The sequence below is a fragment of the Simochromis diagramma genome, unplaced genomic scaffold, assembly GCF_900408965.1.
Source record: "Simochromis diagramma unplaced genomic scaffold, fSimDia1.1 OVJJ01000421.1, whole genome shotgun sequence".
Lineage (NCBI taxonomy): Eukaryota > Metazoa > Chordata > Actinopteri > Cichliformes > Cichlidae > Simochromis > Simochromis diagramma.
In genome coordinates, this window is record NW_024387250.1 from 5454327 (window position 1) to 5468677 (window position 14351).

The 14351-nt window shown below is 42.2% G+C and overlaps 1 protein-coding gene across 4 annotated transcripts in view; it reads right to left on the minus strand.

Annotated features, from left to right (window-relative positions):
- Nucleotides 1–285: 285 nt before the first annotated feature.
- LOC120714833 (semaphorin-4G-like) overlaps nucleotides 286–14351 on the minus strand; it is a 28315-nt gene continuing 14249 nt past the window's right edge. The window contains exons 4-17 of one of the 4 annotated variants that reach the window (XR_005691516.1): nucleotides 12878–12940; nucleotides 12645–12743; nucleotides 12347–12440; nucleotides 12142–12255; nucleotides 10689–10843; nucleotides 9596–9771; nucleotides 8846–8990; nucleotides 7840–8062; nucleotides 6482–6597; nucleotides 6215–6369; nucleotides 5832–5890; nucleotides 3030–5303; nucleotides 1176–1190; nucleotides 286–1053 (exon numbers count right to left, since the gene is read on the minus strand). Coding sequence is in view for 1 of the 4 variants with exons in the window: in XM_040001349.1 (XP_039857283.1) it covers nucleotides 4306–5303; nucleotides 5832–5890; nucleotides 6215–6369; nucleotides 6482–6597; nucleotides 7840–8062; nucleotides 8846–8990; nucleotides 9596–9771; nucleotides 10689–10843; nucleotides 12142–12255; nucleotides 12347–12440; nucleotides 12645–12743; nucleotides 12878–12940 (2397 nt within the window). In the remaining 3 variants the exon portion in view is untranslated. Of the gene's footprint in view, nucleotides 5304–5831; nucleotides 5891–6214; nucleotides 6370–6481; nucleotides 6598–7839; nucleotides 8063–8845; nucleotides 8991–9595; nucleotides 9772–10688; nucleotides 10844–12141; nucleotides 12256–12346; nucleotides 12441–12644; nucleotides 12744–12877; nucleotides 12941–14351 lie in introns of all 4 variants that reach the window. The other 3 variants (XR_005691514.1, XR_005691515.1, XM_040001349.1) reach the window with 3 other exon arrangements.

A 14351-nucleotide genomic window follows, 5' to 3' on the forward strand; every position in this document is an offset into this window, starting at 1 on the left:
GACACAGGACGGACATTATGCAGTTGGTTTTGATCAACGGCACTCTCCTGCTGGCTCCGAACCAGTCCTCGGGCATCAACCTCACAGCAAAATTTTCCGTACCAGTCTGCGCTTGCTGCAGGAACTCAGGCCTGCTTCCAGTTACAAAGCAGATGCTTCACTGGCAATATTTGCAGGCTTACATAGTTCGCTCTCTCTCTCCTCTTACATATAAAAAAAAGCCTTGACAAGGATAGGATTTCTTTCATCTACCTTTGTATCTGCAAAATCAAAAATGAAGAAGTCTTTGAAGTAGAAAGTTTTATTCAAATTCATCATGACTGAAATGTGAAGGAACCCACTTCCCTTTTAATTCTTTGTGTTAGCTTAATAAAAGAATTGGATTTGCTGTGTGCACAAGCATGCAAACAGAGAACAAAACAATTACAGTGACAAAAAAAGCTTAACGATCCCTAATTAAGACATTAGGAATATTGTGAGGTTTATATATAATTTGGTGTATTTTCATTTCCCTTAGTAGGTTATAAATACTCACTTCTGTGGTGCTGGTACGGCTTCTGCATGCTTTTTGTTTGTCTACCGTGCTTCTATTTATTACATTTTGTGCAACACAGGCAAAGTGTGATCCCCCTTTTTGTTAGGCTTTTGTTTAACAAGTGGCACTTTGACACAAAACATCGACAGTAAATTCCAAAACATACAATGTACAAAATTACAAAATAAATATGCAGCTTCTTTGAGGGATAAAATAGGCGCACAAAACAACAAACTTGGCACTTTCGATTAATAGTAAAATGAGTTTTCTTTGTCCTTTACTTAAAGAGAAACAGTGTTGAAACAATTCATGCAGCAAGTGAGGGGAAAAAAGGTTATTACATGAAACGGAGGGAAGGGCACTCTGCGCACACAAACACACACGCAGCTGCTTTCTGAAGAAGAAATGCTGCTCGGTAAGACACGGGAGCCAACAATTTCCTTTCCAGTTGTTGCTGCTGGGGCAGAGACTCTTATGCTGTAGCCCTTATCCAGCCTCGCTTCAGGCTCCACTGTCCACTAACGACAGAAAATTTGATTTCAGTGCTCATTAAAGAATATCTTTGCAGCCAGTTTTGCCATCTGACACTGGTTGAGAGATGGTATCCTCAGGAATGAAATTAAGTGGGCTTCAAACTGACCTGCGCTCATCACACCTACGAACGAGAGAGAAGGCAAAAAATATTCAGCGTTTCCACTGCAGCGAATAAAACTGCAAATCACATCAAACCCCTGTAGTTGTGTTCACCTTGTGTTGTGCTTTGAATCGAGGTCAAATGGTTTTAATGAAGGCTTTTAATGTGTGAAGTGTTCAAGCTACGCTGACTGGAAAGCCGAGCTCAAGCCACAGCTACGCTGGCATCCTGACATCACAGCCGTGTTAAGTTCAATCACACGTACGACTTTACATGTTCGTCACTCGTGTTTATCATGATGTTGTTTACACCAGAGTTATTTTTGCTTTTCTACTCTTGACGTACAGCAATTAAATGGAAAACCACACCCCATGCCCGCGGGTATGAGAAAAATAATTAGAAACCTGAGAGTGTTACATAATGTAAATGTCCAGGGAGACTTCTCACTCAGTTTCTCCATCCTCGTCATAAGTAGACTGTTTAATTAATACTGCACTCAGGCATGGGAGCTGAAGATGCAGCAAGAGAAGATGGATTAGGAAAATAAAAAGGACTAAGAGTGAGACTGAGCAACATAATGGCCAAATCAGTCTAAACATTAATCATTGATGCAAGAGAAATTTGTTTTAATTTCCTGCATGGCTGGATTATTCCCATAAATGAATTATTCTGTCAGAGTGTAATTTGTTCGAGATAAGACAATGCAGCTGTGAATGAGTTTACAGCATATGTTTTCAATCGGAAATCTGTGAGCTTACATTCCTGCACAAATTATTAATAACCAAGCTGATCTAATTGATACGCTGTTAGAGCATACAGGTGGGTAGAAACTGTGTGTCCACTACTGTGCAAAAGTCCTGAGCCAGACCTCATTTCTTTAAACTTTGCTAGGGAAATGGGTGCAGCGGTTTATTGAAACATTCAAAAATCCATGAAAATGAAGTATATAGGGCAAAAACAGAGTTTGCACAATGAATGAGCTTGAAGGTCAATATTTGGTGTTACCACCATGATTCTCAGACAAGCCTGAACTATCTTAGCCAAACTTTCCTGTAATTTTCTTAAGTTGTCTTCAAGAATAGTTTTCCAGGTCTTTGGAAAAAAATTCAAACCTTTTTGTTGGATTTTGGATCAAAATCTGATGGCATTTTTCTGCCTTCAGAACTTGCCAACACCAGGGTTGAAATGCAACCCCAAGCCATGACATAGCCTCCACTCCACGGTGTTTTACAGATGGCTGTAGACACTGCCTCTGTTCTGACCTCCTCTATACATGATCTTAACCGATTTTAAATCTGTTGGTACTGATTTCCAGTCCAGATCTTGCGTAAATTTGGTATACCTCAGCCTCACTGTGCCCCTTCCTGGCACACACTGCACGCCAAGGCAAGATACACCAAGCTTTTGGCTAATAGCTCTTTGGGAATTACCTTGCTGGTGTAAAATTACTATTTATACCTGTCAGCTGTGTGTTTTGGCATTTTTCATAGATTCAAGTAAAGAAATGGAGACAAATGTGTTTTTACTAAGTTATCTGTTATGTATAGACAACAGTGACCTATAAATGATAAAGAGACACCAAATTCAAGGGACGAACCAAACATAAAAGCATTCCTTTGAAAATGTATAAGGACTGGACTGAAAGAGTGAAAAAAGCAGCCAATGCCCAAAGAAAAACTTTGAAGACCTTCAGAACTATTCCTCAAAAACCACTTATAAACAATTACAACAAAGTCTGGCTCCTTGAAAACAAAATATAAAGAATGAGGGGTGTTTATCTCTCTGATCCATAGCCTTAAGTACCTGTTTGGCTAACAGCCTGTGTAGAAGATGTATCAGTGCAATATAAAGACGATTAACCTTGGAACGCTCTTGGCGAACTCTGTTTCCCGCAGTCTGTCATTCTGTGTGACGGTCTCATGCAGGGTGTCACTCAGCGGTGGATTCAGGCTCAGTCAGTGTTTTTCTCCTGACCCACTGTGTCAGAGAAGGTCCAGCAGACACAGCTGAGGTCTGCACAGTTGCAACTCATCACACTGACAAGGGGGGGAAAGAAAAAAAACTTCCTCTGGCTGGCTGGTTGCAGAGTTAATAACAATGACTTTAAAATTACTAGCATTTAAAGTGCACTAAAATAATTATAATACTGTCACATATTATCTTGGGATGTCCATCAGTACTTGGTGAAATAATCACTATTTAATACATTTTCATCTAAGGGTTTAATAAGTTTAATCCCTCATGAATTTTGCATGTAATGTGGACTCTAATGGCTACTTGTAGGAATTAGTAGATATTAATTAAACTGGAGTATTAAAGGCTAACACACTGCTTCATGTTTTAACCATTTATGATGCATTAACAGCATCACCTGGATTATCAACAAATTAACACAAATTAATTTTTCTGCAATTTAAACAATACATATAAATGATTAATATGATAATTATCTACTAAAAGTGGTGCATTACGTGTTTAGTAATTATATAAATCAGTAAATAAAGAAATACTTAGTTAAGCAGGGTTAATATTAAATAATGATTAGTTCACCAATTGATGGCTGGTGTAAATGTTATGTGCCATCCAGTCCTATATTACTGTAAAATATTTCGTGTTGGTTATTGCAATTAGTTAAAAGCAAAAACATTGCGCACCACGTTCCCTCCCCTCTCTCCCTTCATGTTTTTAAAAATGCATAGGCCATCTGTGCACAAACGAACTCTGGCTAGCTGCCCTCCGGTCTGAATCGACTCTTCACATGTATTCATATTCCAGTGTGGCTCAATTTGACTTGTTGGAGCCTGTGCATCCCGCTTTGTGCTCTGTGGATCAGAGGGCTCAGGCATGACACTCAGATCAGACTGGGGACTGACTGCACTTGTTCTTATGGGCAGTTTTGAGGTGAGGTAGATTGCTCTTTTTTGTCGTTTCATGCTCGGCCCCTTCACTGGAATTTATCTTCTCATTTGTCGCGCATTGGGAAATTGGGGAATTCAGTTTGACAAGCAGTTCAAAAATAGGAATGTCTCATTTCTGACCCTTTCACTGCTTTAGACCACAACAATAATGAGTCACGTGACAGGCACCAGCTAAGAACACTTAGCAGTACGCCCACTATAGGGGAAGCTACATCTGTCTACACAGAGCTCTCATCCGGCCTGGGCAGCAGCTGAGTGTGTTTCCTCTTCTCTAAGATCTTGTTGAGCTCCTCAGCAAAGGAATAACCAGGTGGTGACATATTTTCAGAGTCGCTCTGTCTCAGGAGCACATAGCTGTTCCCATGTATCCTCCTCAGGACACTAGGCAGTGTTGCCGACAGCCCGTTGGAAAAGTCACACCCCGGCGAGGTAAGTTGAGGTGTGGGGGGGAGAGGCGGTGCTGGGGGAGGAGGTTCATTACTGGGTGAAGTGTGACCCTCGCCAGGGACAATCTGTAGTAAGCCTCCGTCCTGGATGTTGCCGTTATGCATATTTGAACCTCCGTTACAAATGCCGTTGCCATTACAGTGACTCGAGATGGTCTTCAGCTCCATGGTGGTGGAGTTTCTGTGCTGTTTCCTGTTCCTGTGGTGCTTCTTACCACTCTGGTGGGCCGCAGCCGCAGCCCGTATTGAGTACTTTCCTCTTTGGCCTACTCGCAAACAGAAGCCCACATAGATAAGAACCACTGTGAGAACCACGCACAGGCCTCCGAGGATAGTGATGAGGGAGAGGTAGATGGCCTTCATGTTCCTGGGGGAAAGCAGATCTGAGTGTGGGAGAAGAGGGCTCAGCAGTGGTGGCTTGCCCCTCTCTGTCTGGGGATGCTCACTGGGGCCTCTGACGGTGGTAAAGCTATGAGTTGGATCAACAGGCGGTGGAGGGTGCAGGTCCAACTGGATGGTGACATTGTAGGTAACTATTGCAACCTTTACACTGTTTTCAACGCCGTAGCAGGTGTACAAGCCGCTTTGGTCCTGCCGGGCATTGATGATCAGCAGGCCATCTGTGCCGGTTCTAAAACCAGAGTTGAGGTCGTACCCCTGCACCTGTCTGCCGTCCAGCATCCAGAGGGGCGTCGCCAGATTGGAGCTGAGCTCGCACTGCAGCAGCACGTCATCACCGACCCGCACTGAGCGGTTCCGGTGAACAACATCTGAAAAACACAAGCAAGCCCACATGTGCTGAAACACAGATTTCATAAGAAAACCCACAAATCAGCCACAGACACGTTTTATATATATGTTCATTGTTTTACATCTACTGCATTTATCAAAGGCCATCCAAAGTTATTGAGGCATGAACTCCAATTACAAATCTTTTAATTCCTGCCCTCACATTACCTTGCACAGAGCGAGGGAGTGAGGGGGGTAGAAGAAGCTACACTTCATCAGATTGAAATTGAGGAGTGAGAGAAGGACTTCGCCTGCCTTGAATATCAAACAGATTTCTCTCCAGAGATGGCAAAAATGTGATTAAAGAAGGGAGGAGAGGATTTTGCCAACACAGTGCGCATAATCAACTTTCAAAGAGGCCTTCATGCCATCTGATGACAACTATGCATCTTTCGAGTCCTTCCATGCGTTCTCTATTTTTAATCTCCCTTTCAAGCGTTACGTTTTTTTTTTCTTTTTCTTTTTTTTTGGAACAGCAGCACTGAGGAGCAGATGAGATTTCTGCGTACCGCCTTGCGTGTTCTCACATCCCTTGGTGCCATGCTGGATATCCTGGATTAATGTGGATCTGTGAAGAGAGATAAATCATAACAATAGGTACATCAGTACAAGGAATAAACAGGCACCTTAACATAAGAATGTCAGCTATTTATTGCTTCGATATCTGCTTTCTAGAGAGGAAGCGTATCTTTCCTGAATAATCAGGACACCTAAAGTACACAGGCTATGCTATGTTTACAATCACAACCATCTGCTGTCTGCCAGCACTGAATTACACAACAGCGTGACAGTGTGACAGGGCACGCTGATACTTTAACTTTACTCAAATCAAACGTACAAAAGGGCACTTTAATCACCTGATCTAACCACACACACAACCTTTCAAACTGACCTGTCTGCTTGCATCATGACGTCCACACACTCTGCTCCGTTCCAGGCACAGTGCGGGTCCCTGGCAAAGATGCAATCATAGCAGGAAGTGTATCTAGCACAGCTAGAGAGTGGCAGCTGAACCACGCCTGATGGAGAGCCCACGTACACACTCCACTGAGGGAGAAACAAGAGTCATATATTGTATAGGACACATAGGACACAGATGACTTTGTTTAAAGCAGAAATTGGATCTAATAAATGTGGCTGTCTGTGCATCGGTCACTACCTGTTTGTCAGATATCAGTAGATTGTTAACAGGCTGTGGCTCTTCAAACAGCTGAAGCTCCTCAATAATGTGCAGCTGACCTTTGATGTCTACAGCTTTGTGTAACCAGCCTTCATCTGGGTGACACAAAGGGGAATCATTAGAAATAAAGCACTATACATAACACAAAACACACTGTAATACAAGCTGAATGAAACGTGCATGCCTATCAGACACTGGGTTATAGGTTGAATTCCTACCTCTTATTTATCCATTGATTAATATGTATTTCACCATTTGGTATTGCAAACACTGAAGATATTAATGTATGTAAAAGGAAAGAACTAAGTGCTAGAATACAGGTAAATAAAATCATTTTGGACAAAAATATTGGGTCACACAGGCTCTTAATCTTTGAATTCAAGTGTTTTGAGTCCCATTGCTGCAGGTATTGAAAATTAAGCAGCTAGCCATGCAGTCTGTCTTTACAATCAGTGTGTGAAATGTATTTACCCCTAGATATTTCATGATCAGCTATAAGCAGTTATTACAAAGTGGAGTAATTTAGAAACCAAAGCAACTCAGCGAAGAAATGGAAGACCATGTAAAGCTACAGAGCTGGTTCGCTGAGTGTGGCCATGCACAGCTGGTGACAGTTGTCAGTGCTCTGCTGAATCAAGAGCATCAGCATTCAAAACATCTTCTGGCATTAACATCAGCATAAAAATTATGTGCTGTAATACAGTTTTTAATGTCTAAAAGGCTAAAAAAAAAAAAAAATATGAACAGATAAAATTAATTTGCTGTAGTGTGCTAGCATTGTGCTAGGGAGAGGCAGGAGAAGGAGGACTTTTGACCACGTCAGAATGTTTCGCAAACTGAAACAATGTAGTTACATGCAAGTAGAATTGCAACATCAAGTTGGCAGTGGACCAGGATGACACAAGACTGTATTCAAGAATCACTGCTCAACCTTAAAGCCGCTGAGTACAGATTTAAGTGCTTTTTTTTTTTTCCTTCCACTCAAATGTTGCTTATATTTCCCATATGAGCTGCTTGCTCAGTGCTTGAAAAGCCACTGACAGGATGACTTGTTATTTTTGCTTGTTTCTTGTGAAACAAATGAAAAGCTGGTTGAACAAGAACTACAGGAAGTCTAAAATTATATGTAGGTGGACTGGTTCCAGTGACAGCAAGGGTCTTGAACCTCCCTGTAAGCCACAAGGACCTCATCACCTCTGGAACAAGGCAAGCTTTGTGTTTTCAGTTTTTACACCAAGCTAAGCTTAAGTTATCACACATTTAGAAACAACAACAATTCAGAAAAAATAATTATTAACTGGCTGCAAAGTTAATACCTGATCTGAATTTATACACACCTGTGCCCATGTACAATACATGGTAAGTTTTTCCATCTAATCCCTGGGCCGTGTGCACACCCATGTGTGTGTAGTCTGTGGTCCTCCTAAACAAAAGGGGGCGTCGGTCCTTAGGCTCGACCTGCTTGGACATCAGAGGATGCCTCCTGACAAAATTCAGAACATCATCAGGCAGGGAAGTGGAGAAGTTCATGTTCCTGGCCCTCAGAGCATCAGTTATACACTGCAGAAAAATAAGACAAAGAGCACAACAAGAGAAGAGATGATGAGCAAGTAGGAAGGCATGATGTGGGCTGTAGGGAACAGCGGTATTTTTGACTTATTTGTAATAGAGGCCAACACTGGAAGGCAGAGAGGGTTGTCAGAGAGCTTAGCGATGGTTTAGTGGGAAAATCGGGATCAAGACGAAAATGTGAGAATGTGAAACACTGTGTCTGGGGAAAATTTGATTTTTTTACTTTGACTACAATGAGCCTGCATGGGTTCAGCAGCTGGCTTGTGCTGACATGCGGGTGAATCAGCTTCCTCTGTACCTGACTAAGGGAACGACTTTCCTCCTCTCTTTGTTCCTTTCAAATCATTTCAGCCAACTCCTCTAAGAGGCTTTCACGCTCCCAAGTTAAAACGCTTGACCGTTTCTCCTTTCCATTTAATAGCAAAGTTAAAATTAAGTCCCACAAAGTGTTGAAGTGACACTGCAGTGGATGATGTCTGCTCCTGCTAACGATGACACGGCCCCGGCTGCTGCACTAAGCCATTGTCACCCAAGCTGCGAGCTTCAGTTAATCGCCATGGAAATGGTTTTCAGTGACATAAGCTGGTTGTGTTTTGAGCTTCATCCTTGAGGCCGCCACTCATTTTCTCAATTATTTTCCCTTCATCTATTCCTGTCCTCTCTTTATGAATCTTCGCTTTGCATCGGTTTCATCTGCTCTCTCTTAGGGAGACGTTATTTGTGTGCTGCATAGTATGTTTAAGGGATTCATTGGCCAGTGTGTGCATTTACCGTTCCAGGTCGCGGGTCGGGGATCTTTCCAGTGTATTCCTTCCACTTAGAACCAGAGTCCTGGTTCTCCATGTAAGGTCCTTGAAAGGCTTCTTGGACTTCAGACAGAGTGAACCGACACACTGCAGACGCCTTCACGTTTTTCCTAAAGACATCAACTCACACAATGAGAAAGACCAGAGCGCGAGCCGCGAACAATAACAGCAGTAAACCCTAGGGTTTCCATAGTGACAGCAGTAGAAGTACAGTAGATCAGTGAGTCACCTCGATGAAATGATAGAAAAAGATAAATGGGATGAAAGCGTGGGGCAGGGAGGGAGGGGGAGACGAACGCTGAAAGAGATGGTATGAAGCTGATTAAAAGTTATATCTGTCTGGGACGAATAAAAGAGAAGGAGGAGAGAAGTAAGTGGTTTGAGAGAAGTGTAGTCAGACCTGAGGTAAGAGAAAGGAGAGCCGGTGAGGAGCAGTATCCCAACCATGTGCAGTATTACAAATAGATTTAGTGTCACTTGTTAAATTTTGAGTACAACTCTTTCCTTAAACTACTGTTAAACTTCTGCAATCAGCTTCTTTTCACACCGCCTGGATAAAGAAATTCCTTCTGTCTTTCATCCTGTCCCTTCACGTCGTCTTTGATTGTCTCAGCGCATCGATTGCTGCCTTTCATCTCCATCTCACTCATTTGCATTTGCATCCTCAAAGACCCTGTCGATCAGCCATCTTGGCAACATACAAATTCGCACTCACCACTCAGGGCCAAAGATGCCGTAGAAAAGCATGTCCTGCGGCGTTTGGCCAGGCAGAGCGAACACGCTGCGCAGCATGTTGAAGTGGAAATCATACTCGGGAAGAGAACAAGTCAACCGAGTCTTGAGGAAGGACGTCCACCGTTTCTGGAGCGTTAAATGGCCTCCGCGGTCTTCCTGTAGGATGACAGGTGAGGAGGAAGGAGAAAAACAAGAGGGTGGAGGAGGGAGAACGGGGGAGGGGGGGGGGGGGTTGTTTATGTGAGATAAAAGAAAAATAGACTGAACACCACTCAAGGTGGCACACGAAAGGATATGAAGCTCCTGATGAGCACAACAGATGGTAAGGGAAAGCAATAACGATATATTCAATAAGGTTGTAGCTTCCCATAGGTAAGACTGTAATTTACAGATTTGTGTGTATGCGTGTGTGTTTATCCTCAGCAGGTTGAAAGCACTCACAGTGGAGTGAGCTTCTAATTGGATGTGACAGACAGTACACAGAGACATCTCAACACCCATTCACTATATAAAAAGCTTCACTCGAGGCTGCGGGTCTTTTGGAAAATCCAAAAAATGGCACCATTTGGCTTTTTGATTTTAACCTTAAAATGTATTCAGCCTGGGGCAAATTGCTAGTGTCACACATGTAGCCACAAGGCACTGCTATTAGGATGAATACTTTGCCCTGCTTTCAAGGAGAGAACTTGCGAGCTGACTCAATTTTAAGGCGCCAAAGGAGAAAACAAGGTTAGAACAGTACAGCTGGCTCATGTCATTCTTGATACTTTACCAAGCAGCAGGAAATCTAAAACTTTATCGATACAGGCAGCAGACGATGCTAAATAGTCTTACCTGTAGCCATCCACCCGTCTCACTCTGAGTTACACTGCCTCTCTAACCAATTCATCAGCTACACAGTCTGCTCTTTTAATTACACTGAGGCCTTGTCCCAAATGTATTCTTTATCCAGCCCCTCATCTATTACAGCCCTCTCTTCTATCATAAGCTAAACCTTCACTCAAGTTAGCCTGACGCAATCTTTCACTCCCACATGAAAAATATCTCACGCATCTCTTTCAATCTGCACTCACCTTACAAACCCGAGCAACTCGTGCCACCCGGCTGTGGCTGTAGGTTGGTGTCTGTTGCTGGCTTATTTCAGTGAAGAAGAAATAGATCTTGTCGTCATCGCCAGTACTGCTGCCCACACTCTCCCTCACGAGAACCGAACCCACAAAGTCTGCCTCTGCAACGGGGGAAAAAGGAGATGCACTTATTGTAAATGTGACAAAAGTCTTTTGAACATTACACAACATTGAACACAACTCTGTTCTCAACTCCACCACGACGCCATGTTGTAGGCTCTGCTACTCTAGTCTCTTGGTGATTACTTCTTCTGGAGGCCACCCTAAACAACCTGTTGCTATGGATCCCTTGGCTTCGGCTCCCCACTTCCCCTGTGTGTCCAACCAGGTTATAACTACCCATTGATTCCCATTGATTATTGAATGGAATGAGCACCATAAGACACTGCCTTACATCTGCCCTGATCGATAAGACACTATGTAACAGCTGTAATCCTGTCCTGGTCTCTGACCTGCATCTGGGATTATCTTGGTCCTGGCAGTTTTCACCTATGAACTCCAAACAATGTCAGAATAATCAAGTCAGGATATTGAACCAACATTGTTCTCATAGATATGCAGCACACAACAAGGAGACTGTATGAACTCTGCTATCACTACTGAAAACTAGTTAGGTAGGGCATGTAGGGGGCGGGACCAACAACACCCACACAACATACCTGCCCTACCTTCTCACATGGGCACAATTACAGCAAGTGAACAGCACATGGACTTTCTACTAGGAAGCTGGCAGGTTAAAATACCTTTTAATGTCAGATTAATTGAGTGTGGCATTTGTATTGAAGCAGGCAGCTCTGTGCAAGGAAATATCTAGAAAAGTTCCGGGCTGCAGTGCATGTGTGAGATCAGCTTAAAACCTTAAAGTCTTGCTAATTACTCTGTGCGGCTAATGTAGTGTCAAGTTAAATGCCAACAGGCACACAATGCCAACTAGTACTTATATGGTGCTTTTCTACTTTAACTATCATACATGCATAATCTGATAGACAAATCAGGGATAAACTGGAGTACGGTATCTTGTCCAAGACCACTGCAATGTTGAGCATCTGTCACAAAGTATTTTAATAAGAATTTTAATAAATTATCATAATGATTAATCCTGACAGGGACATGAAGGCTAACTTCATGATGATTGCTGAGATATTTGAGCCCGAACCAAAGTGTTCGATTTACAAACTTGGACTACAAACCTCAATCAGTAGCAGTCGTAACGTTAACCATTACATAACCAATCCACTGAAGCCGAAGGAGTATGTCAGTCACCAAGGATATTCCAGCAGAGAAGGTCATGTGGAGGTTTAACATGACGTTAGCTGGCTGTTTGCTCAGACCCCTGTCCACTTGCACCATCCTGCCACCCAAACGCGCTAAAGGAGCTTTTATCCTGCAATGAACTCACCATTCAGCCAGCGTGTGGGAGCATCTTCTGTCTTCAGCGTGGGAGACGGAGAGTTTCGGCGGATATCTGGAAAGCTCCTAAACTCATACTGGGAAGCTGTGTATATCTGCTGGTCTGGAAGAAAAAAAGAAAAAAAACAGTTTACCAGCTTATACAGCTGTTTATTGGAACTCAAGAAGAGACTGGTTTATTTTAACTGCCTTACCTATAATGAGGGCAGTGTAACCTGTTGTGGGGCCATAGGGGCATTTGTCTCTGCCTTCTTCAGGCTGAGATGAAATCACAAATCTCTCCACGTCCTGTATAGGAGCAAAGATTTGAATATGGAAACTCCATGCACAAAGGTATCTTTTAATCACAGAAAACTTACAAACAAAACACTGGAAAATAACAGAAAGCACACGCTTTCTTTTTTAGTAAAGGTCACGGCTATAAAGCAAAAAATGCAATTTCTAAATATGCTGTATTTTCACTGCTGTAAAAAAATGCATATATGTACATACTATGTATGCACAGAGGGGTCTGTAGGCATTAGTACCACACGTGTAGAGATGAGTTGAGTTGAACCTCTGGAGAAGGCGGATGTGATTAAAACACTCGGTCTGAAAGAAGAAGATGGAAAAAAAACATATTGCAAAGAGCGAGCTAATATCAACACATAAAATAGACCCATATCCAAAAAAAACCAAAACAATAAAGGGCTGAGGGTGGAAGAACGAGTGCTGTAAATGCCTACCTTATTGTCTTTTCCCTTGAGCCGGCACTGATGTTTTTGCTCCGGGGAGGCCTCCCAGTCAATCTATAACACACCAGATAACATACAGTAAGACAGAGATCCCCAAAAACGGATGGCTTTATATCACAAACCTACATAAACCCCTTTGGACTGTGCCACAGACGTGACAGCAGATAAACTCTGATAACGTTACTTTTGCTTCGTCAGTGCATGCATTAAGAATGTTATCATCATCATCTGAATTTGTTGTGTACTTAGACAGCTGCGAGTTTGTTTGTTTTTTAACAATGGAAGTAAATTCTTACAGCAAGACAGAGGAGTGGCACGCACATGACTGCAGCCACTCCTTACAGCACAAACTTTTGCTGTATTAGGATAATTAGCAAACCAGTTTAATGCCAGGTTGTCACAAGCTAGAAAACAAAGTAGCATGGCAGCTAAAACATCAAAGAACTCCAAAGCACACTTTTGCTTGAATACAATTTCAAGTGCCTTTTTTCTCATAACATGGTTGTGTTTAACTTGAAGAAAAAAAAATTTGAAACAACATACAAGCCCTCATTGAGGAGTCTTTTTCACTGGTGTTCCACCAGTAGGAACTTTCCACTTGTGGTTTCACACCAATGGCAAAATTCCATCTGAGGTGATAGTGGAATATTCCACCAGGGCCGCATAAAGGCCACAACATTCATCAATTTTATACATCAAAAACAACACACAATAGCATAGATCACAGACAATATAACTGCACCTCAAACAAGGTTTATAAAACAGCAGTAAAGGTGAGTCATTTAAGCCAGGGTATTTAGTACCCTGTACACTGTAAAATATGGATTTTCTTGTTCAGCTAATTACACTATACCTCTGAAGTCAACAATAAATTTTAGGGATTGGCTCATTTTTTACAGCAGACACCCTTCCCAACGCAACCTTCCCATTTATCCAGGTTTGATACCTGCAGTGAGAGCACACTATTTTATGACTCCCACACACAAGGCTTAGTTTGTGTTTCTTCTTAGCTGCAAAGAGGGAACCTTTCACATGTTAACAAGCATGCTAACTCTTACATTGGAAGGTTCATTTATTTTGACAAAGACATTTATGTTGCTATAATTTTATATAAATATGTAAGAAATGAATAAATAAACTGAAGAGGACACTGCTGAAAGTTAGCTGAAACATTATGTTTTGCACTGGTGTAGGGGTTAGCACATTCGCCTCAGAAGCAAAATTCCCACCTTTCACAACTGGGACTAAACACAAAGACAGGTTTATGCAGGGTGTCACAACTCCTGCTAGATAAATATGGTCCAAATAGGAGTTGAAAATTACACGGAAAAGGTTTCATGTTGAGTCAGTTTACTCAACAAGAATTTATGTGTTTTGTGAAGGTATAACACACGGCGCTGAAGCTTGAATTTTACTGTTGACCTCACAGGAGTATTAGTAACAAGTAGCTGAAGAGGACGAGTCA